The sequence below is a fragment of the Mizuhopecten yessoensis genome, unplaced genomic scaffold (assembly GCF_002113885.1).
Source record: "Mizuhopecten yessoensis strain PY_sf001 unplaced genomic scaffold, ASM211388v2 scaffold8361, whole genome shotgun sequence".
In the NCBI taxonomy this organism is placed as follows: domain Eukaryota; kingdom Metazoa; phylum Mollusca; class Bivalvia; order Pectinida; family Pectinidae; genus Mizuhopecten; species Mizuhopecten yessoensis.
Window position 1 is genome coordinate 271,024 of NW_018407509.1, and position 27,106 is coordinate 298,129.

Sequence of the window (27,106 nt, forward strand, 5' to 3'; positions counted from 1 at the left end):
TTGTAGATTGAAGAAGTATGTCGTTCCCCGCCCTTTTAGATATAAGAAGTATGTCGTTCCCCGCCCCTTGTAGATTGTAGAAGTCTGTCGTTCCCCGCCCTTGTAGATTGTAGAAGTCTGTCGTTCCTCGCCCTTGTAGATTGTAGAAGTATGTCGTTCCCCGCCCCTGTAGATTGTAGAAGTTTGTCGTTTTCGGCCCCTGTAGATTGTAGAAGTCTGTCGTTCCTCGCCCTTGTAGATTGAAGAAGTATGTCGTTCCCCGCCCTTTTAGATATAAGAAGTATGTCGTTCCCCGCCCCTTGTAGATTGTAGAAGTCTGTCGTTCCCCGCCCTTGTAGATTGTAGAAGTCTGTCGTTCCTCGCCCTTGTAGATTGTAGAAGTATGTCGTTCCCCGCCCCTTTATATTGTAAAAGTCTGTCGTTTCCCGACCTTGTAGATTGTAGAAATCTGTCGTTCCTCGGCCTTGTAGGTTGTAGAAGTATGTCGTTCCCCGCCCTTGTAGGTTGTAGAAGTATGTCGTTCCCCGCCCCTATAGATTGTAGAAGTCTGTCGTTCCCCACCCTTGTAGATTGTAGAAGTCTGTCGTTCCTCGCCCTTGTAGATTGTAAAAGTATGTCGTTCCCCGCCCTTGTAGGTTGTAGAAGTATGTCGTTCCTCGCCCCTGTAGATTGTAGAAGTCTGTCGTTTCCCGCCCTTGAAGATTGTAGAAATCTGTCGTTCCTCGCCCTTGTGGATTGTAGAAGTATGTCGTCCCCCGCCCTTGTAGGTTGTAGAAGTCTGTCGTTCCCCGCCCCTATAGATTGTAGAAGTCTGTCGTTTCCCGCCCTTGTAGATTGTAGAAATCTGTCGTTCCTCGCCCTTGTAGGTTGTAGAAGTATGTCGTTCCCCGCCCTTGTAGGTTGTAGAAGTATGTCGTTCCCCGCCCCTATAGATTGTAGAAGTCTGTCGTTCCCCACCGTTGTAGGTTGTAGAAGTCTGTCGTTCCTCGCCCTTATAGATTGTAAAAGTATGTCGTTCCCCGTCCTTGTAGGTTGTAGAAGTATGCCGTTCCTCGCCCTTGTAGATTGTAGAAGTCTGTCGTTACCCGCCCCTGTAGATTGTAGAGGTCTGTCGTTCCCCGCCCTTGTAGATTGTAGAAGTATGTCGTTCCCCGCCCCTGTATATTGTAGAAGTCTGTCGTTCCCCGCCCTTGTATGTTGTAGAAGTATGTCGTTCCTCGCCCCTGTATGTTGTAGAAGTATGTCGTTCCCCGCCCTTGTAGATTGTAGAAGTCTGTCGTTCCCCGCCCTTGTAGATTGTAGAAGTCTGTCCTTCCCCGCCCCTGTAGATTGTAGAAGTATGTCGTTCCCGGCCCTTGTAGATTGTAGAAGTCTGTCAATCCCCGCCCCTTGTAGATTGTAGAAGTATGTCGTTCCCCGCCCCTTGTATATTGTAGAAGTCTGTCGTTTCCCGCCCTTGTAGATTGTCGAGGTCTCTCGTTCCCCGCCCCTTGTAGATTGTAGAAATCTGTCGTTTCCGGCCCTTGTAGATTGTAGAAGTCTGTCAATCCCCGCCCTTGTAGATTGTAGAAGTATGTCGTTCCCCGCCCTTGTAGATTGTAGAAGTCTGTCGTTCCCCGCCCTTGTAGATTGTAGAAGTCTGTCGTTCGCCGTCCTTGTAGATTGTAGTAAGTATGTCGTTCTCCGCCCCTGTAGATTGTAGTAAGTATTTCGTTCCCCGCCCTCGTAGATTATAGTAAGTATGTCGTTTCCCGCCCCTGTAGATTGTAGAAATCTGTTGTTCCCCGCCCCTGTAGATTGTAGAAGTCTGTCGTTCTCCGCCCTTGTAGATTGTAGAAGTATGTCGTTTCCCACCCCTGTAGATTGAAAGGGCACGTAATTCAGTCGGTAGCGGGAACAGATAGACGGCCTGTCCCAGTGATGGCGTGCTCATTACGCGTTGAGGAGAAGGATGTTGATATTGTCTGGCGGAGAGTTGATGGTGCCGTTTGTATTAACTAACACCGTCTAGACTGGAATAAACCTTACACAATACCCCCTACAATTGAAAACCTTGCCAGTTTTCCCGGGACTTTGTTTTGGAACAGATCACAATAATAGCTCCATATGTACAGATACATAATTAAAACGTGGGGCTTCTGTTAACATTTCGACACCCAGTTCTATTCTGTTTGATTTTAATACCAATTAATGTCTGTCTAGAACTATTCGGATTGATGGAGTTTTTGGCGCAAGATCACAACCCTCTTACATATAGGGGACTGAGAACCAGTCTAAAAGTTTGTCTGGAAATAAAATATTCTCTGAAAGGTCAGAGTGTTGATGTTTTAGTATTTGATTAAACTTTGAAATAAAGCACCAACTATTGTTTATAAACAATTTATATAAAAAAGGTTTCACGTGTTGTTTTAATGCATCTTTTCCAAACAGGTCTAAAAGCTTGAGTTGTTCTGGAACAATCATACATATACTATTATTTTCTGCTAATTTCAACAAATCATCTCTTGTATTGGTACCCACCTGTTCGATATATAGGTTATAGTCCATTTCAAAAAAAGCTACGGGAACGAAAATCAGTGGTTATATTAAAATATGTATGTTCTGTATCAATTTTTTTTTATCTAAATTTTGTCTTTAATCCTCGAAAAAAAGATATGATTGGCTGCGAAAAACTTATTTCTCCAGTAAATGAAAGATTTATATGACATTGATTGGAGAGCTCATAAATGATTTACTAACCTTTCAAGAAATCTTCGTATTTTGTTAGAAGTATATCGGGATTCTCGCGGACACGTGGTGCTTCCCAGGTAAGATACGCCATTTTTTTAAATCCTCCACATGAATACTCATAAAAGTCCTGAAAGAAAAGGCAGTGAAGGTGTCGAGTTCTGTTTCTAAAATTATTAAATAGTTTTGATGAAAGTGATTGTTGTTTTCGTTCCGTTATTTCAAAGATGTTGATTAAGTGTTGTTTGAAACATCAAGCATTGTAGAATATATAAGTTGTTTGTACAAGCAAAAGTGGTTTGATCAATTTCATGACAAAAAAAAAAGTATAATATTTTTCTATCATTGACAGTAAAAGTGGAATTTTTTGCGAGTGGAACTATTCGCGTTGTGACTATTTAAACAGATAGCGGTGAGGATTTGTTTGTTTAGCGTTGGCAACGTTTCTGAAAGCTATACATTCTATATATCCGTTATTTATAAATAAATATCCCCGTCTGGATATTTTTGCGCTAATTTGCCCGACGCCAAAACCGCAAGCATTTCCACACCGCGAAAATTACCACTTTTACAGTACGCTGTCAAACAGGTTTCACTTTTTTCACAGGTAAGCTCCTTACTAAAGATTATCCCCATACCACTGAGCACTAGCTTTAGCTATCTCCGTCGTGCAGTTAACACGGGGGCGTAAAAAATGCCTTTCAAATGATATCTTTTTCCGCTTTCTGCTTTTCATTGATTAATGAAACCGGGAAAAAATTACCTCTTCACACAAATTGATGCGATACATTTGGCACTAAACACACAATTGTTTGGTATTTGTATCGATTGGATGGACGAAAGGTGGAGACAATCTTTTCATGAGCTTGGAATGCTTGTGTGTTTCTATTCAGCACCGTCACACCAATATTGGGTTACGGGGAAATGGATGATGACCAGTTTCTAACGGTCTTTGAGTTAGTGTGCAAGGGATGAAAAGGAATGGTATATGGTCAACCGTACATAGCAAAATAAGCCCTACTTCAGCATGCGCTAATATATATAGATGGCTACGCCCATGGCATTATTTGTTAATTGAAATGTCAGGAGCCTTTTGTGCTTAATCAATAATAAATACATGAATAAATAAATTAGAAGATTCCTTGGTATGCAAGTGTGCATTTGCTTTGAAATGCTGACACGTCTTGTGAGAAAACCAATTTATTTAGAAGCCCCGCACTGACCCAAAGTGCTGCATTGTTGAGACACCGGCGCTAGGTCGACTGGCCATATCATTTACTTTAGAGTTTCTGACCGGGTGAAGGGGCTAAAACTGTTACCTCGCACGGGTCCACGTCCGTGTCCATGTGAGAGAGAATAGATCCCGCCAGGCGTACACAGTCGTGACTGCTGCAGATCTGTAACGATAGAATCAGACAGAGATCAAACACTATTAACCTCACTGTTAACCTGATCAACCCTATCATGGTCCTAGGACGTTATCGGTTCTCGCCCTGACAAGGCGAACCTCACCTTGTCAATGACAGGGATCACACGTCTTAATGAAGTCCCTTTCATTACATTGATAGTAGTACTAACTCATATTGTATATTTACAGAAACATCAATGGTTAAAATAAGACCTTAATGCCAGTACCCAACCACCTCTCGGCAGTAACGAGATAATCAAGAATGAAGACAGATCATGGTCTTATAAATGCTTGTAACACACGGAAAACGTCAAATACCTACATTAGCCACTTATGAGCAGCCTGAACATAATCAAATTTTATTTATTTGATAGCGATTCGATCCTCATCGTTAGCTATATATAAATATCATGACATTCTTTTGTTTCATTTTGAATTTAAAAGCATGTTTATTTCAATAAGTTTCTTAAATGACACTTTCCCCCGGGCTATTCCACAGGCCATACATACTCGGCGCTACGCCCACAGCTCGTTTCCATCCTATTCTGAAAGGCAGTGTTTCCTTTCATCCAGAAATGTTGAATTCAACATATCGTATTCCGTCTTTTCGTATTGCAGAGTTATCTTCTCTTGGGAGCAGGTATTGATTGTTACGTCACTTGTTTAAGAGAGTAACGTCATCAATTTTTGAGAAAACGACGTAATTTTCTCACACAAACCAATGACGTAACAATCAATACCTGCTCCCAAGAGAAGATAACTCTGCAATACGAAAAGACGGAATAGATATACCGACATTAAGGAGTGTATACATGTAAATACATATTTGATATATTAAGTCTTCATAATTTGGCAATGCACACATAAAAGTAATCCGTTGACGTTTAACATCTCTAGATCTATACTAGTATGACTGAAAAATGCATCCCAGGACTCTTAGCTGAGCGCCCGGTGCTAAAATATTTTTGAGAAGGTTACTATACTTTATCGGTTATGAAGTTGTTATAAAGAATATCATCTCGTCAAGGACAGCTTAATTGGTCCTTAATGATGTTCCTTACACACACTGGGTTAGTGATTTCTCTTATTTAAGCACAACATATTAATCACAAATTCTGTGACCTATGCATATAGCACTACGCATATATACCTTAGCAACGACTATTAGCACTACACTTCCATACTTCCATACTTGCATTAAACACATTGATGTCAAATGGCCTTGTAAAATAACAACACAGTTTTGTATAAATAAATAACATTGTGGCCTGTAGATCAGTTTATGTTACATAAATATTTATGTGCAAAGACGATAAATAATTTAGGAGTCAACCCTCATCAGATGAGCGTAAGACCGTGGTATTCCCAGCCTGGTTTTGTGTTTAACGTATATTGGATGAAGGATATCGATCTGGACAAATACCGGTATGTATCGTGGGCTCTAGTTGTATGGCAAAGGTCACGTGCACCTTTAAAATTTGTGATGGTGACACTCGCGAATCAGTTTAAGATACAGACGGATTGCTATTTATGAGATTTGAATATTATAAATGGAATGCTTGGTTTGAATTAACAGATTGTGAAACAAATCGATAACGGCTTAGGTTCACATGTTTCGTTTAAAGATACTAGGGAAGTAATAAAATAAAAGTGACCGGCGATTGCACGGAGGAGCCGCTCACTACCGATCAGGTACCAATTAACTCGGGCGTCTTTATCTTACAACATATAGCCCCCAACTTCTCTTCATAAAACATGGATGTTTTGTTATCCCCTGGCGACCCGACTTCCATAACCCGACTTTCCTTTCGTATCTCTCGGTGATTTCCCCTATATTGATTGTGGAGTGTAAAACAAAGATATCACCACCTCCACTGTTCCCTATTACCCATCACTAGCTGTCTAAGGGGCGGACCTGATACAGATAGACAGAGGAATCTAAATGTCAGACCTACTAAGTTTCAACAGTTTGTAGCCCTATTTCTGTTTCATCATCTTGGAGTGAAACATGAAAACAGATTTTCTAGAAACACATAAAAACCGTATTATGCAATGCTGAAGTATGTTTATAATAAGAACTGTGAAACAATAATCTAATCGTAATAAAACCAAGTTATCATTGTAAAACGTCAATGAAAAAAGTCAATGTTTTACGCATACGAAGTGTTACAGTGTACAAAGTTTAGGCTCAGACAATTTAGTTTCATGTAAAGAATGTTTTTACAGCTAAACCCTTATTGCTGAAATGTATTATGTGTACATGAAATACTAGGTTAAGAAACGTATCTGCAGTAGACAACATTTGTAACATAAAAAGTCTATTTTTTCATGCAACTTTTCCTTTTTGCTGTATTTCAACAAATGTTCCGGAACTCTTCAAGCATTTTTGTTAGTTCCATTTTTAGACCAGACGGGAAGGTTTCCTATAATAGAAAACTATAAATGTCCGATACATATGCTGAATATAATCGGTTTACCCAAGTTTGACTATGGCGGCTATTGGGCAGGTTCACATATACAACTATCGTAAAAGTTTTGCCGGTAGGTCGCATTTCTGATATTGTAATATCTTTAAGGTATTAAGAGGCAGCACGACGCCTTGATCCAAAGAGCAGCCATGATGTTACGCCAAAAATGGGATACCGAACACCGACATTTGACAACTATACTTAGGCCGTCATCCATATTTAATTCCAGGAAATGCCGCAAAATATTTTCGGATATACTGACACAGCAGAAGTAAATGTTTGGGCTGTCTGATCATTGTTGAATCGTACATATGATGACATCATGTTTCACAATAAAGCCATCACTTTGTGACAACTATTGGTAAGAACTGAAGGATACTTTGATTCTAATGGGAGTTCAGGTGTCTCAGACTGCTGAATCTTACGTTTGACGCCATGAATGAGTGGACGTTTGTTCAGTCTTATGATTTTCAACTTTCTGAACCATTAGACATTTTCAGGGTCGGTTGTCAGTTGTTGCTTTTCCGAGAATACGTGTCAGCATTTGCACGTATACGGCTCGTGTATAAGAAGCACAAAATCCCTAGTGTGTGGAAGGATTACAAGGTAGCAAAAATCCTTTTACACTTGACATAGGAATGTTACGAGTGACTTTAATCCTTGTTCTTTTTATAGAAAGGACAATAAAAAAATACAATATGTTTTGAGATACAGTATCAATATTTATCAAATTTCTTGTTGAAAATACTGAACTTCTGAAAAATACTTTGACATGTATGTGTTTGTAAAAATACGAACTAAAACCATGTCACGTTTTTTCCCTAACAAGATCTTCAATTCTTAAAGATATCGTGTAAAACCAGAGTAGCACTTGATATTCCTGACAGGTGCCACTACATGTGACCATCAAGGTTACGTCATACATCGGGGCCTAAAAAGATCATCAGGGTAACACTTTCTATTATTGACAGTTAAGCGTACTGTACAATGACAATATTGACGAACCCTTAAATATATAATATCCATGCATATTTGAATGTTTTGAAGTGTGGGGGTATTAACCCGGTTTGAAAATCCTTTTGCATTAAGAAAGGCCTATATTAGATAATTTGACAAAAAAATAGATACAGAATGTTTCCTACATCCTCATTGGTTGAACTATAATCACGTGGAGGTTACATGTAGTACCTTGTGATACTTACTCGGTGATATTATTTTTAGAAACAGGAGGTTAATATTCTTTTTTTAATGTCACTACAATTGTATAGTGACAATGCTGTCTCGAAAATGGGGCACTTTTTTCTTGATATTCTAATTTTTCAATCGTGTTTAATGAAAAAAAAAATCACAGTTTTTCTATGATACAAACTTATGAAAGATGTGTGTTGACCTGGATAAATATAACTGCTCAATATAAAAAAAGGCTTAAAAGTTATCCATGCCTTACCATTATGTTTGAGGGTAACGGGAGACACAAAGCTATATGTATATTATAACAAGTACTAGACTGGATAGACATTATTTACTATTATCTCCGTATTAAATTGCGTTAAACACGTCGTTGACGTGTGCAGGTCATTATCCGACATGGTATTCGCACACTTGATATTAAATATGCGTGATATTGTCGTCCAAACAACAATACACAATATCGCGTTTTTCTGTTTTTGTGATTGCTATGTTGACTCTTTAAGACAACACAATATATATGGCGTAAACGACAGTAGATACATTTGTGTAACTCTATATGTATTCTTACAGGACATTGTGCGGAGTCTAACAAGAATTACACTACCATACATTTAACGTTTGTCTGACCCTCGGCCCGTTTAATTACATGTCCGCCCGCTATGTGCGTGTCTGTCTGTCCGAGCACGTATCGTTCGTCCCCTTGGGGTCCAAATTTCTCCTATCCTTTCCTCCTGGCCATAATGTCGACCCGACAGGCAACACTAGGGCAGATATACATGGCTGTTCATGCTCGATCGTAATATCCCGAAAACTTTACGTATGAAGGAAAATGAAAAGCAATTCACAAATAGTTAATTGTTGTCTAGAACAAAAACGCGAATACAATGTTGGTAATTTGCTATGGCCAACAGAAATGGAGTTTATAGTATGTTCTCTATGGAGAGATACACATACTTGATTATAAGATCAGTGTACATCTCCATTTCATGTTAATCTGCATGTACACAGGGCTAGTTCGTTGCTATCTATTTCTTTTGGGAACCATTGCTTAGCGGGCGTCATCAGGTACTTGGCCATACATCGGGGCTAGCGGTTCGTAAAGTGTCCAAGTACGGGTCGTCTCGACAGTGCGAATGTGTTTATCTTGTGACGACTGTGGGAAAACGTTTCAAGAAATACCTTCTTGCCTGTAATTGGTGGTTTCCTAATCTGATTCAAGGACATTGCCCCTCGTATACAAGTTAAACGATTGAATCACGCGCGCCTGCGTGCGTGCAAACTGTGCATATGCATTTGTATTGCAAGGTGAAAACCATTCCTGTTTAAATTCATTTTTTTTCTCTCACAGTTTTCTTTGTAAAATTTAAGCCACTTGGTATTTTGTTTTAGACCTATGCCTTTGCATATGAATTATGACTTTTTTGTATCTACCGCTACGCTTTAAATTTTGTTCTTTTTTAAAAAAAATGGACATCATAAGTGGTACGTGCAATCAGAATCAAAAAACATTTTCTGTGTAAATAAACTTTAATTGCAACAATTATGAAACAAGGAATTTAACTTATATTCATCACTGTTGTTGGCCCGGATGTGAGGAGTTTTAATGTGAGAGGAAACCGGAGAACTCGGTGAAACCCACGAGGTCATGTCGGTGACCCTATACCGTTTAACGTCTGATCGGGGAATCTATACTTGGATATAGTAAATGAAAATGGCAACTGACAAGAAATGGGGAAAAGTACAGAAACTAAATTTGGGTTACTAAAAATAGCCATTGATACAGCCAATCGTTTACGATTGTAAAATTTCTCATGAAAAAGTAAAAGTAAAGTGGTACATAAAGATCGGTGTCATACATTTTATACATTGAAACAATTAGAGAGTTTCACAGAGGATTTCACGATCAGCCTAATACCGATTCTTAGATAAGATCATTTTCTATTCCCAAATTAGTTAACTGTATGGTAGTCTTGTATCATCTTGTTTACTGTATTGTTTGCATTGTAGTGTTGTACCATCTATCTGTATTTTAGATCCAAGATGAATCACCCATTGGTATGTATTACATAATATTGTGTACCACATGTATCAGTTTATTCCTTTTACAACAATAACGAACGAACCTTGATCAACTTACTTTCATCAATGGTTTTGGGCCAGATGGTACCGCCAGGGATTCGTTTACAATCAAGTTGTTTGTATTACTAATAAGTGTAAATAATATCGATACGCATCTTATAGTTTTAAAGTGTTGCATTTTGCATATTGATTGGAGTTTGTCTTCGCTACAACTAAAAAATTGAAATTTGATAGTTGGGCCATTCAAGGACCATCGCAAAGTGCATATAAACATAAAAAATAAATAACAAAAAGGACACGAAAATGTAGAGGTCCAAAAATTGCAATCGAGCTGGTAGATCAATTTTCTTTTCTTTAGTGCTCACAAAATATTAAAATTGAAAGAGAGGTTCTGGCAATCTAAATATATTGCTGTTTACTACACATGTACATCTTAAAAACAACATATCAATGGCAAAGCGAAATCAATATCTTCAAAAAGCACATTGTAAGATATTTAAATTTCTAGACAAACCGTCTGATACAAGAAACCACCAAGTCATAAAAGTGGTACACAATCTTTTAATAAATGTTTATCTTTGGGTCTCTTACTACATGAAGAAAAAAACACCAAGGTTCAGGAACACGTGTTTTATAGAAATGTTCACCAGACAAAGAAACGTAAATAACGTAAAAGGTGGAAGAGTAGTAGTCAATGTCATTTTGTATCCATGGTAACTTGCATTGTAGATTCAAAATACTATCTATCATGGTAACATGTAAAATACATAGTTTTTGCATTTCCGCGTAAAATGCAAAGCTGACCTTATCGTGTAAAACTCATGCAATGAGCAAATCCTGATGTGGAATGCTATGTATATTGTGTGTAAATTGTATGTGATATTGTCAACTGTATACAAAATGACTTATTTTCCGTTTGTTAGTTGCTACGATGATAGTTTAAAATAATACAACTTATATCATACTGGCACATTCAAGACATTATTTCAATATCAAGTTCCTATAACCATGAACATACATTCCAACTATAACGATGAGAGTGATAAAAAAATCAATAGGAATACGCAGAAGTGAAGCAAAATACAGTTATTTAAAACATCTTGTTTGTACCTTTTATGTGATTGATAAAACTCTTACGCACTGTAATGCAAGCGACTGCATATAAACATTTTATCAATATCTTCTCATTCTTCCTGTTCACGACTAAAATTGTTTCCATTTTCAATAGGTCATTACTATTTTTACATATAAAAAGTCTTTGCCAAGGTTCGTCAAAAGGCAACATCAAATCGCCAGGTACGTCTCTATTTTACAAACGAACCATTCCAGTCCTATCGTTTGGAATGCGACAAGCGAAAGCGGCCATGATGTAAATTGTCCCAAACATGTCCAAAAGTGACACGTATAGCCTGCCAGATCCATTACGTCAGCAGTTTGGTGATTTCACAAGCCATAACTGGAAGAGGTGCTATTTGTGCAACGTTAAGACGCGGCTGTTGACCAAATTAGATTTAATGGCAATGGGTAACGCAATTATTTTTGTCTTCCATCTAGGAAATGGTTTAACACGTAGCCGGACAACAACTGGTGCGGTGCGTTTACTACGTTTTAATTAGCCATACACAGCTCCACTTTACCGCAAATGCAATACAGATATATAAAAGCGAGCTTTTCTACGCCGACAAGTCAGAAGCAATTGTATCACTGGAAAGCTCACGTGAATATATTGTAATTGAAACACAGAACATAATCCCTCTTTAAGATAGTTATGTCTTAAATTTCACTTTATTCTAAAAGCAATGTTTCACTGAGAAAATAACAACGTTCTCTTGTATATAATGAACCAGTTTAGCAAACTTAAACTATGGTACAATCATATCTGCTTGAGGGACCACCTTCACTATAAGAGATCATTTGTGTTAAGAAACCAGTTTGAACACTTCCCATTGCCCCTAAGTTCTTTACGGCAATTTTCTTTATCTGTATTAAGATGCCACCTTCAATAAGTATATCTCTTGATAAACATGAAGAAAAAAATCATTAGAAAAAAGTGAGGTGGCAAAAAAACCGTAATTAGAATTAAAAATCAAAATATAAACCTTATACTCGATACTCCAGGGATTTCGCCTACTTTCGCTCTCTGCACCCTGGGATAACTCATAGAAAAATTGAAGGCACGCAGCTAGTTATTTGTTTGGTCTCGGGTAAAAAAAAATATGATTAATTGCTAGGCCGATACCTGGCCTTAAGAGATTAGAGAGGAGCGACCTCCAACTTCAAAGCCAGTCAATTGTACCGTTATACGATCGCGAGATTCTTTTGATTTATATCAAAGGATCAAACTTGTCTTATTGTCTCATCCACAAGGTGGCGCACACTTAGCCTTCGATTTCGCTATGACATATTCCAGGTATTGAGAGAGCGAAAGTGAGCATAACTCCTGGAGTATCGAGGATGCATAAAGTCATGAACAAAAGGAAAGATTTATATGATGAGACTCTTGAAAGAGATACCATGTTAACGACCACTAAACACACTCATTATAATTATACAATGTATATACTTAACCAATATATACTTTAATTGTTTGAAGTATCGGGAATTAAACCGAACTAAGCTTCCTTAAATACACATAATGCAGTTATTATTAAACCTGTACTGAGAGACCACCACAACAACAGACCTACCTAACAACTTCCCGAGAATGGCCCTTAAATACAGGTTCCACTTTTATTTAGACGAGGAAAAAAAGAATTTTATTGATTACAGTCACATGACATTGTGTACGTTCTAATTTCACGTAAACCTGACTACCGTTAATATGCATAGTGCAACAATACATTAACCTGTATCATGAGACCGCTTGCAACAAGTGACCACTCCATTGAGTTCTAGAAAGTGGTCTCTGAATACAAGTCGTCCTTTGGGGTAAACGGGTCTCTGCTTCTGCAGGCTCAGATTTGGGTTTTAGTTCAACGTAGAACCTGTTTTCAGAAACCACATGAAACATGAGACCACTGTGCTAAGAGCCTAAAGAGAGGTATTTGAATACAATTCTTACTGTATACAGATGGGGAAATGGGTTTCTGTAACAGCCGTCGATATATACATTGTATTTTCACATAAACTGAATGCTCACTTATGTGTATGGTGCAGTAAAAGTGAACCTTGATCAAAGACCACATCTAACACGAGAATACTTTATTTACTACCTGAAAACAGTGCTAGCTGAAAACAGGTTTTACTTTATACAGATGGGGAAGTGGATGTAGTTAAACTGCATACACATATGTATGTTCACGATGTACGTAAATTGAACTCTAATTAATATGTTCAATGTATTGACAAAAATACCTGTATTATGAGACCACCAGTAACATTAGACCACTTTATTTACTGCATGAAAGGGGTGTCTGATGTGTTACTATATTAAGACCGGGAAGTGGACTTTGTTACAACAAACACATATGTATGTTTCAGTTGTATGTAAAATGAACTCCAAATTAATATGTACAGCGCAATAAACCTGTATTAAGGGACCACTTTAACAAGAGACCACTTTACTGACTAGCCGGAAGTGGCCGTTGAATACAGGTTTCACTCTATTCAGATGAGAAAATGATTCTCTTACTTTAGGTACACATACATACGTTTAAGTTTCACGTAAACTGCGATTCCATAATGTGGTAATAGTTACACCTGTGTAAAGAGAAAACCTGAACAAAAATACCAATTAATTAACTTCCAAAAAGTTGGTTTCTGAATACAGGCTTTATTCGTTTGTGAAAGTGGATTTAAATATTGAACTATACATGTATGTTTAAGTTTCACGTATACTGATTTGTTACAAACTAGTTGAGAATTTAATTGATTTAGACTATGAAGGTATTCAGGGCTGTACAAGACCAATGAATAACATCACTGGTACTACATTACAATAATGCTTCTAGGCAATGTTTACTCCTAGATAACTTGGAGTGTTATGTGTATCAACAGCAAAGCGATACACCGACACAAGCTACGATTAAACCGTATTATTTAAATTGATTTCCGTTACATACGTCATAGCATACAAATTAGGGCAGATGTATACTTAATGAGTAAGGACATGCATGAGTAATATCCAAGGACGAAACATGATCTGTCACGTAGACATGTATCCTGTATTCAAAAACAATTCAGACGGTTTTCAGGAACAGGACACAAATTTACATAAATGGAGAATACATACTACAGACAGCAACAACACCAATCGTCCCACAATTGTATCAACAGGGGTTCTAAATCGTTAAGTGTCTTCAACATTTATAGAGTAGAGTATACGTATTATTCTAGCTGTGTCGTGTGTATGGCTATTCTTACGATGTGCGTATACAAAGTGTTCACCAGAGTGTACTTTGTATGTATATGTTTGTACTACAATCTACTAAATGTAACTGGAATGAGTATCTCAGTAACATAGTTCACTTAAGGATTAAGTCTTGCTTTGGTCGATTTCATGGGGTGATACATTGAGTTGGTCTTGGAACAATTTTAAGAAACTGCGAATGGCAAATGAAACAGGAAACATTCGAAAGTTGCATTGAGTCCAACTTGAGTAGAAATTAAAATATCGACTGTTGCAGCTTGAGTATGTATACAAGGTAATTACGATGTGCGTATTTAAAGTTTTCCGTAGAGAACATTATAAATGTATATTTTTGTACCAGAATCTTCTAACAGTGCCATATTTCAGGAACAAGTGTCTCTCTGTACCAGTATTTACAGTGTATTGAGTATTACGTATGAATATCTCATAGTGTGTTTTAGCTGCGCTAATGTACGTATGACGATGACAGATTACTCATGGTGATATATGTATATGTGTTTGTAAAAGGGGAGGTATGGAAATGATGTATATATGCTTATATCAAAATACTTTAATTGTGTTGGTATTAGAGATTGTGGTAGACATTATAAACTTAGGAGTATTTGTGATTATATATAGACTAAAACTATTAGTGATGCGAATAAGATTGTTTGTATCAGAGAATATTTACTTGATGTGAGTATGTATATTTGTATCAGAGAATACTTACTTGATGTGAGTATGTATATTTGTATCAAAGAATTCTTACCCGATGTGGATATGCATGTTATCAGAGAATACTAATCTGGTGTGTGCATGATTGTTTGTATCAGAGAACTAAAACTTGATGTGAGCATGAATGTTTGTATCAGAGAATACTTACTTGATGTGAGTATGTATATTTGTATCAAAGAATTCTTACGCGATGTGAGTATGTTTATTTGTATCGAAGAATTCTTACCCGATGTGAGTATGTATATTTGTATCAAAGAATTCTTACCCGATGTGGGTATGCATGTTATCAGAGAATACTAATCTGGTGTGTGCATGATTGTTTGTATCAGAGAACTAAAACTTGATGTGAGCATGAATGTTTGTATCAGAGAATACTTGCTCTATGTGAGCATGAATGTTTGTATCTGAGAATACTAACTTGATGTGAGTATGAATGTTTGTATCAGGTAATACTTACTTGATGTGAGCATGAATGTTTGTATCAGATAATACTTACTTGATGTGAGCATGAATGTTTGTATCAGAGAATACTTACTCTATGTGAGCATGAATGTTTGTATCTGAGAATACTAACTTGATGTGAGTATGAATGTTTGTATCAGAGAATATTTACGTGATGTGAGCATGAATGTTTCTATTTAAGAATACTAACTTGATGTGAGTATGAATGTTTGTATCAGAGAATACTTACTCGATGTGAGCATGAATGTTTGTATCTGAGAATACTAACTTGATGTGAGTATGAATGTTTGTATCAGAGAATACTTACGTGATGTGAGCATGAATGTTTGTATCTGAGAATACTAACTTGGTGTGTGTATAAATGTTTGTATCAGAGAAAACTTACTTGAAGTGTGTTTGAATGTTTGTATCAGAGTACTTAAACTTGATGTGAGCATGAATGTTTGTATCAGAGAACTAAAACTTGATGTGAGTATGTATATTTCCATCAGAGAATACTTACTCGATGTGATCATGAATGTTTGTATCAGAGAACTAAAACTTGATGGGGGCATGTATATTTCCATCAGAGAATACTTGCTTGATGTGAGCATGAATGTTTGTATCAGAGAATACCAACTTGATGTGAGTATGAATGTTTGTATCAGAGAAAGCTTACTTACTGTGGGTATAAATGTTTGTATCAGAGAAAACTTACTTGGTGTGAGTTTAAATGTTTGTATCAGAGAAAACTTACTCACTGTGGGTATAAATGTTTGTATCAGAGAAAACTTACTTGGTGTGAGTTTAAATGTTTATTTCAGAGAATACTAACTTGATGTGAGTATGAATGTTTGTATCAGAAAATACTTACTTGATGTGAGTATAAATGTTTGTATTAGAGAAAACTTACTTGGTGTGAGTATGTATATTTGTATCGGAGATTACTTACTTGATGTGAGTATGTATGTTTGTATAAGATCATAACTAGATGTACAATATACAATACATCAAAGAGGTCATAGCTTAAACTACACAAAGACAAACTAAGAAAAGTCACGATCAAAACATGAAGAGAACATAATAACACCAAAACAAAATGAAGAGAAACATTCATTTTATTTCCTACTTAGTAATGCAATTGAGGCTTTGACAAAGTCATCTTTTTCAATCACTATGATGTAACGTGTCTTTCCCTGGTTAGTTTTGTTAACTTTGAATACTTAATTCAACAATTATGTTTCAATTATATTGATTTATATGATACAGAAGATTGAGTTCATACCAATTAAATGTTATCGTGAATTTGAATTTTCTACACAGCATACTGACATTCCATGATATCTTATTAATATTTCAATAAACGAACTATCAAGATGTGTCATAATGCCTGGTGTGTTGTACATTTCCAACGTGTTTGTATTAAAACTAAGTTTATGGTTATATTGGATCGTACTTTGATTTTACAGTTTTAACGTATAAAACACGACCGCCCATGGGTTCTACCTCCTTTCCTCTTGATTATAAGGCAGGGAGATTATCACTGCGCTTACTGTCATTTTCGATCATTACCATATTTATATTTTTCTGCAACGTTGCTTGAAATCATTTCATAATACCTTATAAAGAATGTTACAGGTTTTTGTCCTTATGAAATAAGGAAAAACACCTCCGATTTTACAGGAAAATACTTTTTCAATTTAAATTCTTACTAAAGCAGTGATGAGACGCTCCGTCACCAATATCGCGGTAAAAATTATACTGAACATTTTTTTCTGGTTATTTAACTACAAATGTACAATGCAATCCGAAATCTAGAAATCATATCATCCAAAAGAAAATAGCGTTACAATAAAAAAAGTTGTGTTCACAGTCAGTTAAGCCGCTATTGTTTTTACTTGCTTTCTTATAGACATAAACGAGAATATCAGACTTAGTTTAACACTGTGTATACAAGTATTGATTTGACAAATTAAGATACATCGTAAATAACTAATTATCTAATATGAGAAGTTTTAAGATATAAAACAGTATGATTTTTGGTGTGTTTCTAAAGGTGAATCTATTTTCATCAAATATGTTGACTATGATATTCTGATGTGGAGTCCAAATAATCTACATATTAAAGCGACCACGCACAAGAACAAAAGCAAATCTCAAATTAGTTATTTCAAGACAGGAGCATGAACGAAAGTTACACCAGAATAATACAAAATGAAATTATTAAGATAACCTGCAATAAAATCAACTATAATGACAATGTATCGTCAAATATTATCACTCAAATCAATAGACAATACTCAGTATCAATATAATAGGTACCATAGCTCGTTCACCTCACGGGCCGTATGGACCTATACGGACACTCAAACAAATGAAAAGGTATTAAACAAGAAAACATAATATTCCTCCTTGAAGAAGGCAAAATAGGAAATGATATATTAAATTTTAAAACACAGGGTCGAACTATCAGTAAATGTTGAAGCCATCTAAGATAGAGATAGTTTCACACTGATAGTTTTAAGATTTTAGCAGTCGAGAAACATAACGACTTTTGACGGACTTTAAGACAAAATGTTTAATTATAAATTGTGTAAAATATCTTGAATACATTTCCAAAAGACGTTCATTCAAAGTCTTTCTGTTTCAATATACTTTCCTTTGTCACTATGATTATATAAATACTGGTTACCTTTATAACAGGACGTTTGGCATTGGGAAAGAAAGGATCTAACTTGTTAATCAAGCAATGACCAAAATATTACGCAGCAATTAAAACGCCAGGCTGTCTGTTCGTAAGAAATACGAGCATTCGTCGATAGCTCAAATAGCATTTTTTTTATTTTTTATTTTTAAGTTAATGTAATATTTCTATTCGTTAAAATACCCCCAGCCCCAGCCCNCTTATGACTGTACATTTGACGACATCAAATTAATCACACCAACTACATACGTTCATGCCGGCGAAATTAAATAATAAAGGAAACCGTTTATAGCGTTCATGTATGTTTAACACTGGATTTAAGACCAACAACGCACGCAGTGTTTTGTGTTTTGTGAGGTACAACAGCAGAATGATAAATGATCTTTAACAATGTACAAATACTTGAGCCAGTAATTACAACATTTCCGTTTTGTGTTAGACGGCATTACACGCTCGCCCGTACTTTAAATAGCGAATAGGACTATCCATCAAGTCGGTTATTGTTCTAAGGCAGTAATGGTTGGGGAAAGTTGATGGTCTTTGCGACAATGGTTTAGGGAGGTTGATAGTTGCTGCGACACTTAAGCGTCGTGTTAGAATCGTGACTTTCAAATAGAATTAAGGCTGAAGGTCAGAGTGACGATGTTCCTCAAGGAAAGCCTCGTTATGGCAAATGATGTATCACAAAATGCCACACCAAACATTGGCGTTAAACGAACTACGGAACAAGTTCGTTTAATTTCGTAAATTTCTTAAAAGATGTGACATTTTAATTTTAATGAAAATGGTTTGTTCTAATTGGCGTCTCATCTATGGACATTGGAGTGCTTCACACGTTCTATCGGTAACCCTACCAAAGGCCTTGATTAGTTTACTCGCTTTAATTCGGGTTGCAATTGCATTGCCATTAGCCTGCGCGAGTTACCAGGAAGTGTTTGGCAGTTGGCGTGCGTCAAGTTGCTCTCTAAAGCAACATCGGCCCAATCGCTATCCATTGCTGCATAATCACCTTCTTAAGCGAGTTGAAGTTAAACTATTGGGTGTAGTATACATGCAAATTCTGATTTATTGATAATTGAAAACATTACCTTTACATTAATTGGTTTAGTAAAAGGGGGGAATAGATTGTTATACCTTAACAAGATAGCTTTTAGAAAAAACGTCTCCAAACGTACATTTTGTACATAAAAAAAGATAATAAGGGGCCTTTTAAGACAATAAACACGTGCAAGCATATCAATTGTTCTATGTAACCTTATTGTAAGAAATGATGATTAATACACTTTATAATGAAATAAGTCTCCATATATACCATATTGAACCTTAAAACTATTTATTCATAAACTTATTGCAGCTCATACATACTATACATACAGTACGTATATATATATATATATTTATACATATATCACAAATTTAGTCTTTTTTCCTACTTTCAGTTATTTAAATGGCTGTAACATGAAAGCGTTTCTACCATAGAAGGCAGTAAGGTGAGCAACTCAAAACATGAAATTGGCAATATTTGATTGGCAACTGACAGCCTAGTGTCGTGTTCCTTGACAGTTTAACATATACAAGTGTATAATCAAATGTTTGTAATTTCAAAGATCGATATATGGTATACCACTAGCAAGTAAAACGTCTAAAACAGAGCTTCTCCCGGGCCTATCTCGGACAGATATATGATTCAGTCGAACGCTAGTGTATAAGATAACCGGAGGATTAGGAGAAACAATATTTAAATTGGATGTTCTTCTTTCAATTTCCCCGTTAAAGCCAACTCATCTGCATATGTTTTGGCAGCTGTCGTACGCTGTACTTTTAAAATGGCTCCGTTATCAAATTAAAGCATTCATTCTAAATACGATTTGATTCAATTGCCTACTAGTAAGGTTAGTGGTGACTTACCGTTTCCCTGGGGGCAAGAGGTGCCGGTGTGACGCGTCTGTCCGCCACGTCCGGATGTCCGGAAGCTGTATGTACCATACTAGAATTGTCCGGCTCCGACTGTTGGTCCGTTAGGGTCTTATGCATGACGATGAAGACGATGGCAAGACAGATGACGACGAGAATAAGGAAGACGTTCCAGAGACAACAACACTTCTCCCTTTTGGACCAGTAAGTCCCCCAGGAGTCGGAAGACAGGGAGCGAAGCGGCATCCTTTTAAGCCCATTGATACCGTCCGGGTCCCGGAACACAATTTGTCCGTCCTCTAGACCGGAACTACTATCCTCCGTATCCACGGTGTAGACCACGTATTTATCGGACGTCGGACTACCCGCGGGCATACTTGTCAGTGGTCAGTTCCGAGGTAACATATTCCCGGATTTTTTGTAACGTTATTCCTGACACACAACAAGATTACTCCACCCGATCTCCGGTCTGGCTGTAGTGTAACAAACCTATACTTGCCACACAATCGAATTACCTAAGCCGATAAGCAAGGATATCGTCCTGAATATTTCCTCATTTCAAGATTTTAAATTCCTATTTCGTTTGACATCAGTAAGACAGTCTTGGAGTAAAATCGAATAAGATCAAATTGAATTTATAGAAAGTCTGATAAAAGTCATATCTATCGATACAACCCCCAGAAATGGGGATAGAATTACAGCTTAAATATATAACTAAGGCTTGTTTGTCTTTAGCCCCAGGACGACATCACCTTGTTATGTGTTTTTAAGCAACGCATTATATAAATGAGATGTCAACATCGGCCAACTTGATGAATAACGACTAGGAATGTATTAAAGTTGTAAAAACTACACAAAACGGAACATGTCATTATGCTCCTGCATATCTGCCTTCTCCCGTTCGCTCTCCATGCGTAAAGGGCGTAGGATTTGACTGGCTTCGTTAGCAACCTCGTATGTATAGTAAGTTGTGTGCGAGGCCCATTATTCGACGTGAATACCAATGAGGCCCGCATCTTACTGCGGGAGATCGATGCTGTAATTGTATGGGAACTTCAGTTCTAGGCGATAATTTTTCAGGTAAATCATCCATTCCGGAGAACGGTCGGGTGTTTCTGCTTTATAATTACTGACGACTGAGAAGTCCATCACGGGTCAGCACATGACATGATGTACTTAGTCCATTTGCTGGACGGTCAGTCCATTTGATGGACGGTCAGTCCGGGCTGTAATAGCTAATAAAACACCAAATAAAATAAGTTCGCTCACACATCCTAACTGGTGCCAGTGTCCTTAGTGGCTCGCTCCCGGTATTCAATTAGCAAGGTGTTGGTCCCTGAACGAGATAAAAAGAATTTTCTTGTGCCCACACCGAATCACCTGCCCACCTGAGGCCCTATGCGTAGAACCATATAGTGGCGATGTAACTCTCGAAACATCAAATATTTATAAGTCATGGTTTCATGTCCTGTTGCAATTAGTTTTACGGTATATTTTCCCCTGTTGTATTACATCTAGAACATCCGGAAGAAAAAGAAATATTTTTTTTATTTCAATTGGTAAGAAAGAATTTAATCCCATCTGCTTTCATCTGTTTAAAGTTTACGCTTGCTCTCAATTTACACACAATTTGCAAAACGATAAACGGTGTCTTTCTTAAGAACCAATCAACGTTTTTTGAAACCATATATAGGCTTTCGTAGTACTTTTATCAATTACTGCTTGTAACTTTCCAGTGACATTTCCAAGTAATATATAAAAAAATCATTAAATTCCTAGCATGAACTTTTGACAATAAATTAATCCAAAATTTAACACCTCATTGGTAATATTGACTTTCGACTTTTCCTTTAGAAAACAAAGTCAGGGACAATTAACATTTTAGGCAAGACAGCAGGTTTGAAAGACAAACTAATGAAGAAAAGGGCTATTAAGACTGTCGATAGTCGATATAATTAATGGTTTGCAATAAAGATTCTTTCAACGAAAACTCCAATATGCGATATGAAGCACTAATCCTAATTAACGATTTAACAAAATACATTGTAAGTCCAAATATAGACACGTCTTTCTTATATGACACTTTGATTGTTTTTGCGTTAGTTTTTTTTATGTCTATTTGAACATTGAAAAACATCACTTTGTTGTTTTATGGTGCCTCTAAGGGGACACCACAGAAACTAAAACAAATCTACCTCCGCATTTTGGGATATTTTCTCACGTTGCTGATGTTTTTACCTTCTTGACGGTTTCTCCCCAGACACCACTCCTCTTAAACATTGGAGGCACCATTAAACCCCACGCAAAGGACGTTAAACCCCACACAAAGGACGTTAGACCCCACGCAAAGGACGTTAAACCCCACACAAAGGACGCTACACCCCACAGAAAGGACGTTTAACCCCACAAAAAGGACGTTAAACCCCTAACAAAGGACCTTAAACCCCACACAAAGGACGTTACACACCACGTAAAGGACGTTAAACCCCACCACGCAAAGGACGTAAAACTCCACACAAAGGACCTTAAACCCCACCACGCAAAGGACGTTAGACCCCACACAAAGGACGTTACACACCAGGCAAAGGACGTTAGACCCCACGCAAAGGACGTTAGACCCCACGCAAAGGACGTTAGACCCCACACAAAGGACGTTAGACCCCACGCAAAGGACGTTAGACCCCGCGCAAAGGACGTTAGACCCCACACAAAGGACGTTAGACCCCACACAAAGGACGTTAAACCCCACGCAAAGGACGAAAAACTCCCCACAAAGGACCTTAAACCCCACCACGCAAAGGACGTTAAACCCCACACAAAAGACCTTAAACCCCACACAAAGGACGTTAACCCCCACCACGCAAAGGACGTTAAACCCCACACAAAAGACCTTAAACCCCACACAAAGGACCTTAAACCCCACCACGCAAAGGACGTTAAACCCCACACAAAAGACCTTAAACCCCACACAAAGGACGTTAAACCCCACCACGCAAAGGACGTTAAACCCCACACAAAGGACGTTAAACCCCACGCAAAGGACGTAAAACTCCACACAAAGGACCTTAAACCCCACCACGCAAAGGACGTTAAACCACACACTAAGGACGTTAAACCCCACACAAAGGACGTTAAATCCCGGTTATCAAATTATTCGGTACTAAATGCGTGGTTATTGTGTCAAATTGTCGTTGGTACGACGCTGTTGAAAAGAAATATACCTCAACGTAAAACAACCAGGACAAAAAAATATTTCAATGTTTTTTACGAAAAGTCAACAACAAAAATCGAGGAGAAAAATCCCCAAAAGGTATGAAAGCACGACACCACTAACAAACACACACATGTACATCCTCCTACTCACATCCTCCCCTCACATCCTCCTACTCACATCCTCCTACACACATCCTCCTACTCACATTCTACTTACATTCTACTAACATCCTCCTACTCACATTCTCCTACTCACATCATTCTACTCACATCCTCTACTCACATTCTACTCACATCATTCTAATCACATCCTCCTACTCACATGCAACTTACATTCTACTCACATCTTCCTTCTCACAAACTCCTACTAATTTCCTTCTCCTCACATCCTCTTAATCACACACTCCTTCTCAAATCCTCCTACTGACATTCTCCTCACATCCTCCTAATCACGAACTCCTAATCACAAACTCCTACTCAGGTCCTCCTAATCACATTCTACTCACGTCCTCCTACTCCCATACTGCTATTCACATCCACCTACTCACATCCTTCTACTCACATCCTCCTACTCACATACTCCTACTCACATCATCCTACTCACATCCTTCTACTCACATCCTCCTACACACATCCTCCTACACACATTCTACTCACATATTCCTACTCACATACTCCTACTCACATCCTCCTACTCATATCTTCCTACTCACATACTCCTACTCACATCTTCCTTCTCACATCCTCTTACTCACATCATTCTACTCACATCCTCCTACTCACATCCTCCTACACAAATCCTTCTACTCACATTCTACTCATATCCTCCTAATCACATATTCCTACTCATGTCCTCTACTCACATCCTCCTACTCACATACTCTACTCACATCCTCTACTCACATCCTCAACTCACATCCTCCAACTGTCATCCTCTACTCACATCCTCTACTCACATACTCCTAATCACATACTCCTTTTCAAATCTTCCTACTCACATTCTACTCACATCCTCCTTATCACATTTTCCTACTCAGTTCCTCTACTCGCATACTCCTACTTACATCCTCTACCCACATCCTCCTACTCGCATACTCTACTCACATCCTCCTTCTCACTTCCCCTTCTCCTACTCACATCCTCTACTCACATCCTCTTTCTCACATCCTCCTACTCACATCCCTTTTCACATTCTACTCACATTCTCCTTTTCACATCCTCCTACTCAAACACTCCTACTCATATACTCCTACTTAAATACACCTACTCACATCATCTACTCACATACTCCTACTCACATCCTCTACTCACATCCTCCCACACACATCCGCTACTTACATTCTCCTATTCATATCCTCCTACTCAAATACACCTACTCACATCCTCTACTCATATACTCCTACTCACATCCTCTACTCACATTTTCTACTCACATACTCCTTCTCATGTCCTCTACTCACATACTCTTACTCACATTCTACTCACATACTCCTACTCACATCATCCTACTCACATCCTCTTCTCACATACTCCTACTCACATACTCCTACTCACATCCTCCTACTCACATCTTCTTCTCATATCCTCCTACTAGCATACTCCTACTCACATTCTTTACTCACATACGCCTTCTCACATCTTCTACTCACATACTCCTTCTCACATCCTCTATTCACATACTCCTACTCACATCATCTACTCATATACTTCTACTCACATTCTACTCACCTACTCCTACTCATATCCTCCTACTCACATCCTCTACTCATATCCTCCTACTCACATCCTCCTACTCAGATCCTATACTCACATACTCCTACTCACATCCTTCTACTCACATCCTACTACTCACATCCTCTACTCACATTCTCTACTCACATCCTCTACTCACATTCTCCTACTCACATCTTCCTTCTCACATACTCTTACTCAAATACTCGCGAAAATGCATATTTTTTATTAATTATTTAATATGTTTGTTTGTAAATAACTTAGTTATGAAGTGAGTTATAATGCGAATTGAGTTATTTCTATCCCCCTCCTAGCTTTGTATACCATGCTTTTGACGCAAGCACCCACGTACTCACACACGCAAACGCACGCATCTACGCACGCACACGCACATACGAGCATGCATTAATAATACGCTTCGTAGTGATGAACAATACCTGATTACACAATGATGTATTAGAAACAAAGCGAAGCTTATCTTGCTTTGTGTTCCACGCACGCACACACGTAACTACACAGGCAAAAAAACCGCACACGCGCATACGAGCATGCATTAATAATACGTGTGTTGCGCTTCGTAGTGATGAACAAAACCTGATTACACAATGATGTATTAAAACAAAGCGAAGCACTTTTACCGCCTATCTTGCTTTATGTTCCACGCACGCACACACGTACCTACACAAGCAAACAAACACACACGAACATAAACCATGTGTTTCAGAAAAAAACAAATGATAACAATTCCTTAACCACAAAAATCATCCGTAATCATGTTTCTAGTCAAACCAAGGTGTACGTCCCTTACATTTTTTACTGTACAGTTGTACTTATCATGATAAAAAACAAAAACGCGCTTTTAAAATGTTACGATGTCAACTTTAAGATGAATGAAGGATGTACCAAATCATACAAAAATACACGTATAGCTGATTCATTTAGTATTCAAAGGAAACAATTGAATTATATTTATTTAATTTGTGTTTGCTAATAAGAGCAGGTGTGACACTCTACGGTGATGTTATTTACGTATCACACTGTTCACGACTGCTTATTGTACCACAGATTATACGATGTGTTTATATTATGTTGATTGTGCATGTATGTGTCTGCAATGTACCTAATTTTGCAATGTATCTTACACTGATAAGCTGAAGTCTGAATTATCTTCCCACATGAGGTTGACCTGTGTTGACCATCCTCGATACGCTAGGGGTAACGCTCACTTTCGCTCTCTGCACCCGTGTAATATTTCACAGCAAAAAGAATCACGCGGTCGCATTACAGAAAAAATGACTGGCTTTTAAGTCGGTTGTCGCTCCTCTGTAGTCTTCAAAGGACAAGTATTATCCTGGCGATTGGACAGGTTTTTTTCCCCCGAGAACCAATAAAATAGATATTCAATTTTGTTACGACATATGCCAGGGGTACAGAGAGCGAAAGTGAGCGGAAACCCCGAAGTATCGAGGTTGTGTGTTGACATGGGGTGACAGCCTCAGGACCTGTAATGTGGCCTTACGGCTCTGACCTCAGCCGTCCAGACATTTGTTCGTCAGTCAATTATACTGTCCGACACCCAGTGGTAATGATTCGCGCATAAACTCGGTCTGTCCTGCCTTACGATCCGCATTCCTTACACAAAAACTCTAGCAATAAGTATAGACGTGGATTTTCTCTTGTATTGTCAATTTCACTAGGGTTGATTGTCCTACCGTTGTCCTGCCACATAAAGGGGTTGTCTCTGTACGTGATTATAAGGTTGTTTTCAGTGATACATATACACAAGTGTTGTTCATGGCCTGGAAAACTGTACTCCTTACACCTGATTCTCCTTCTAGGATTAACATTGCTTTTACACGAAATTACACGTAACTTCAGTCAAATGTTTCCGTCGTAAAACAACAGGAATACGGTGAAACCTGCATAATCCGACACCTTTTTGTATGAAATATATCGGGAAGACTGACAGAATGTCGAAATAAATAGGTCTGATTTGATTTTTTTGAGGGGGAAATAAATAGATAACAACAATATGTTCGATGAGGCTGGACACCGGATTACTTCGTGGTCAGATTTTACAGGTTTCCTTGTATATGTAGAGACTTTGTTGTTTGATTCATATCAGTATTGGGCGGCCTATTGAAAAA

General features: G+C 37.8%; 1 protein-coding gene across 1 annotated transcript in view; it reads right to left on the minus strand.

Annotated features, from left to right (window-relative positions):
- The window catches only part of LOC110455649 (membrane metallo-endopeptidase-like 1), a 41,473-nt gene extending 20,558 nt beyond the window's left edge, over positions 1-20,915 (minus strand). Inside the window, exons 1-3 of the mRNA XM_021505895.1 lie at positions 20,010-20,915; positions 4,047-4,124; positions 2,740-2,857 (exon numbers count right to left, since the gene is read on the minus strand). Coding sequence (XP_021361570.1) covers positions 2,740-2,857; positions 4,047-4,124; positions 20,010-20,390 — 577 coding nt within the window. The 5' untranslated portion in view covers positions 20,391-20,915. The remainder of the gene's footprint in view (positions 1-2,739; positions 2,858-4,046; positions 4,125-20,009) is intronic.
- Between the last annotated feature and the right edge of the window lie 6,191 nt (positions 20,916-27,106).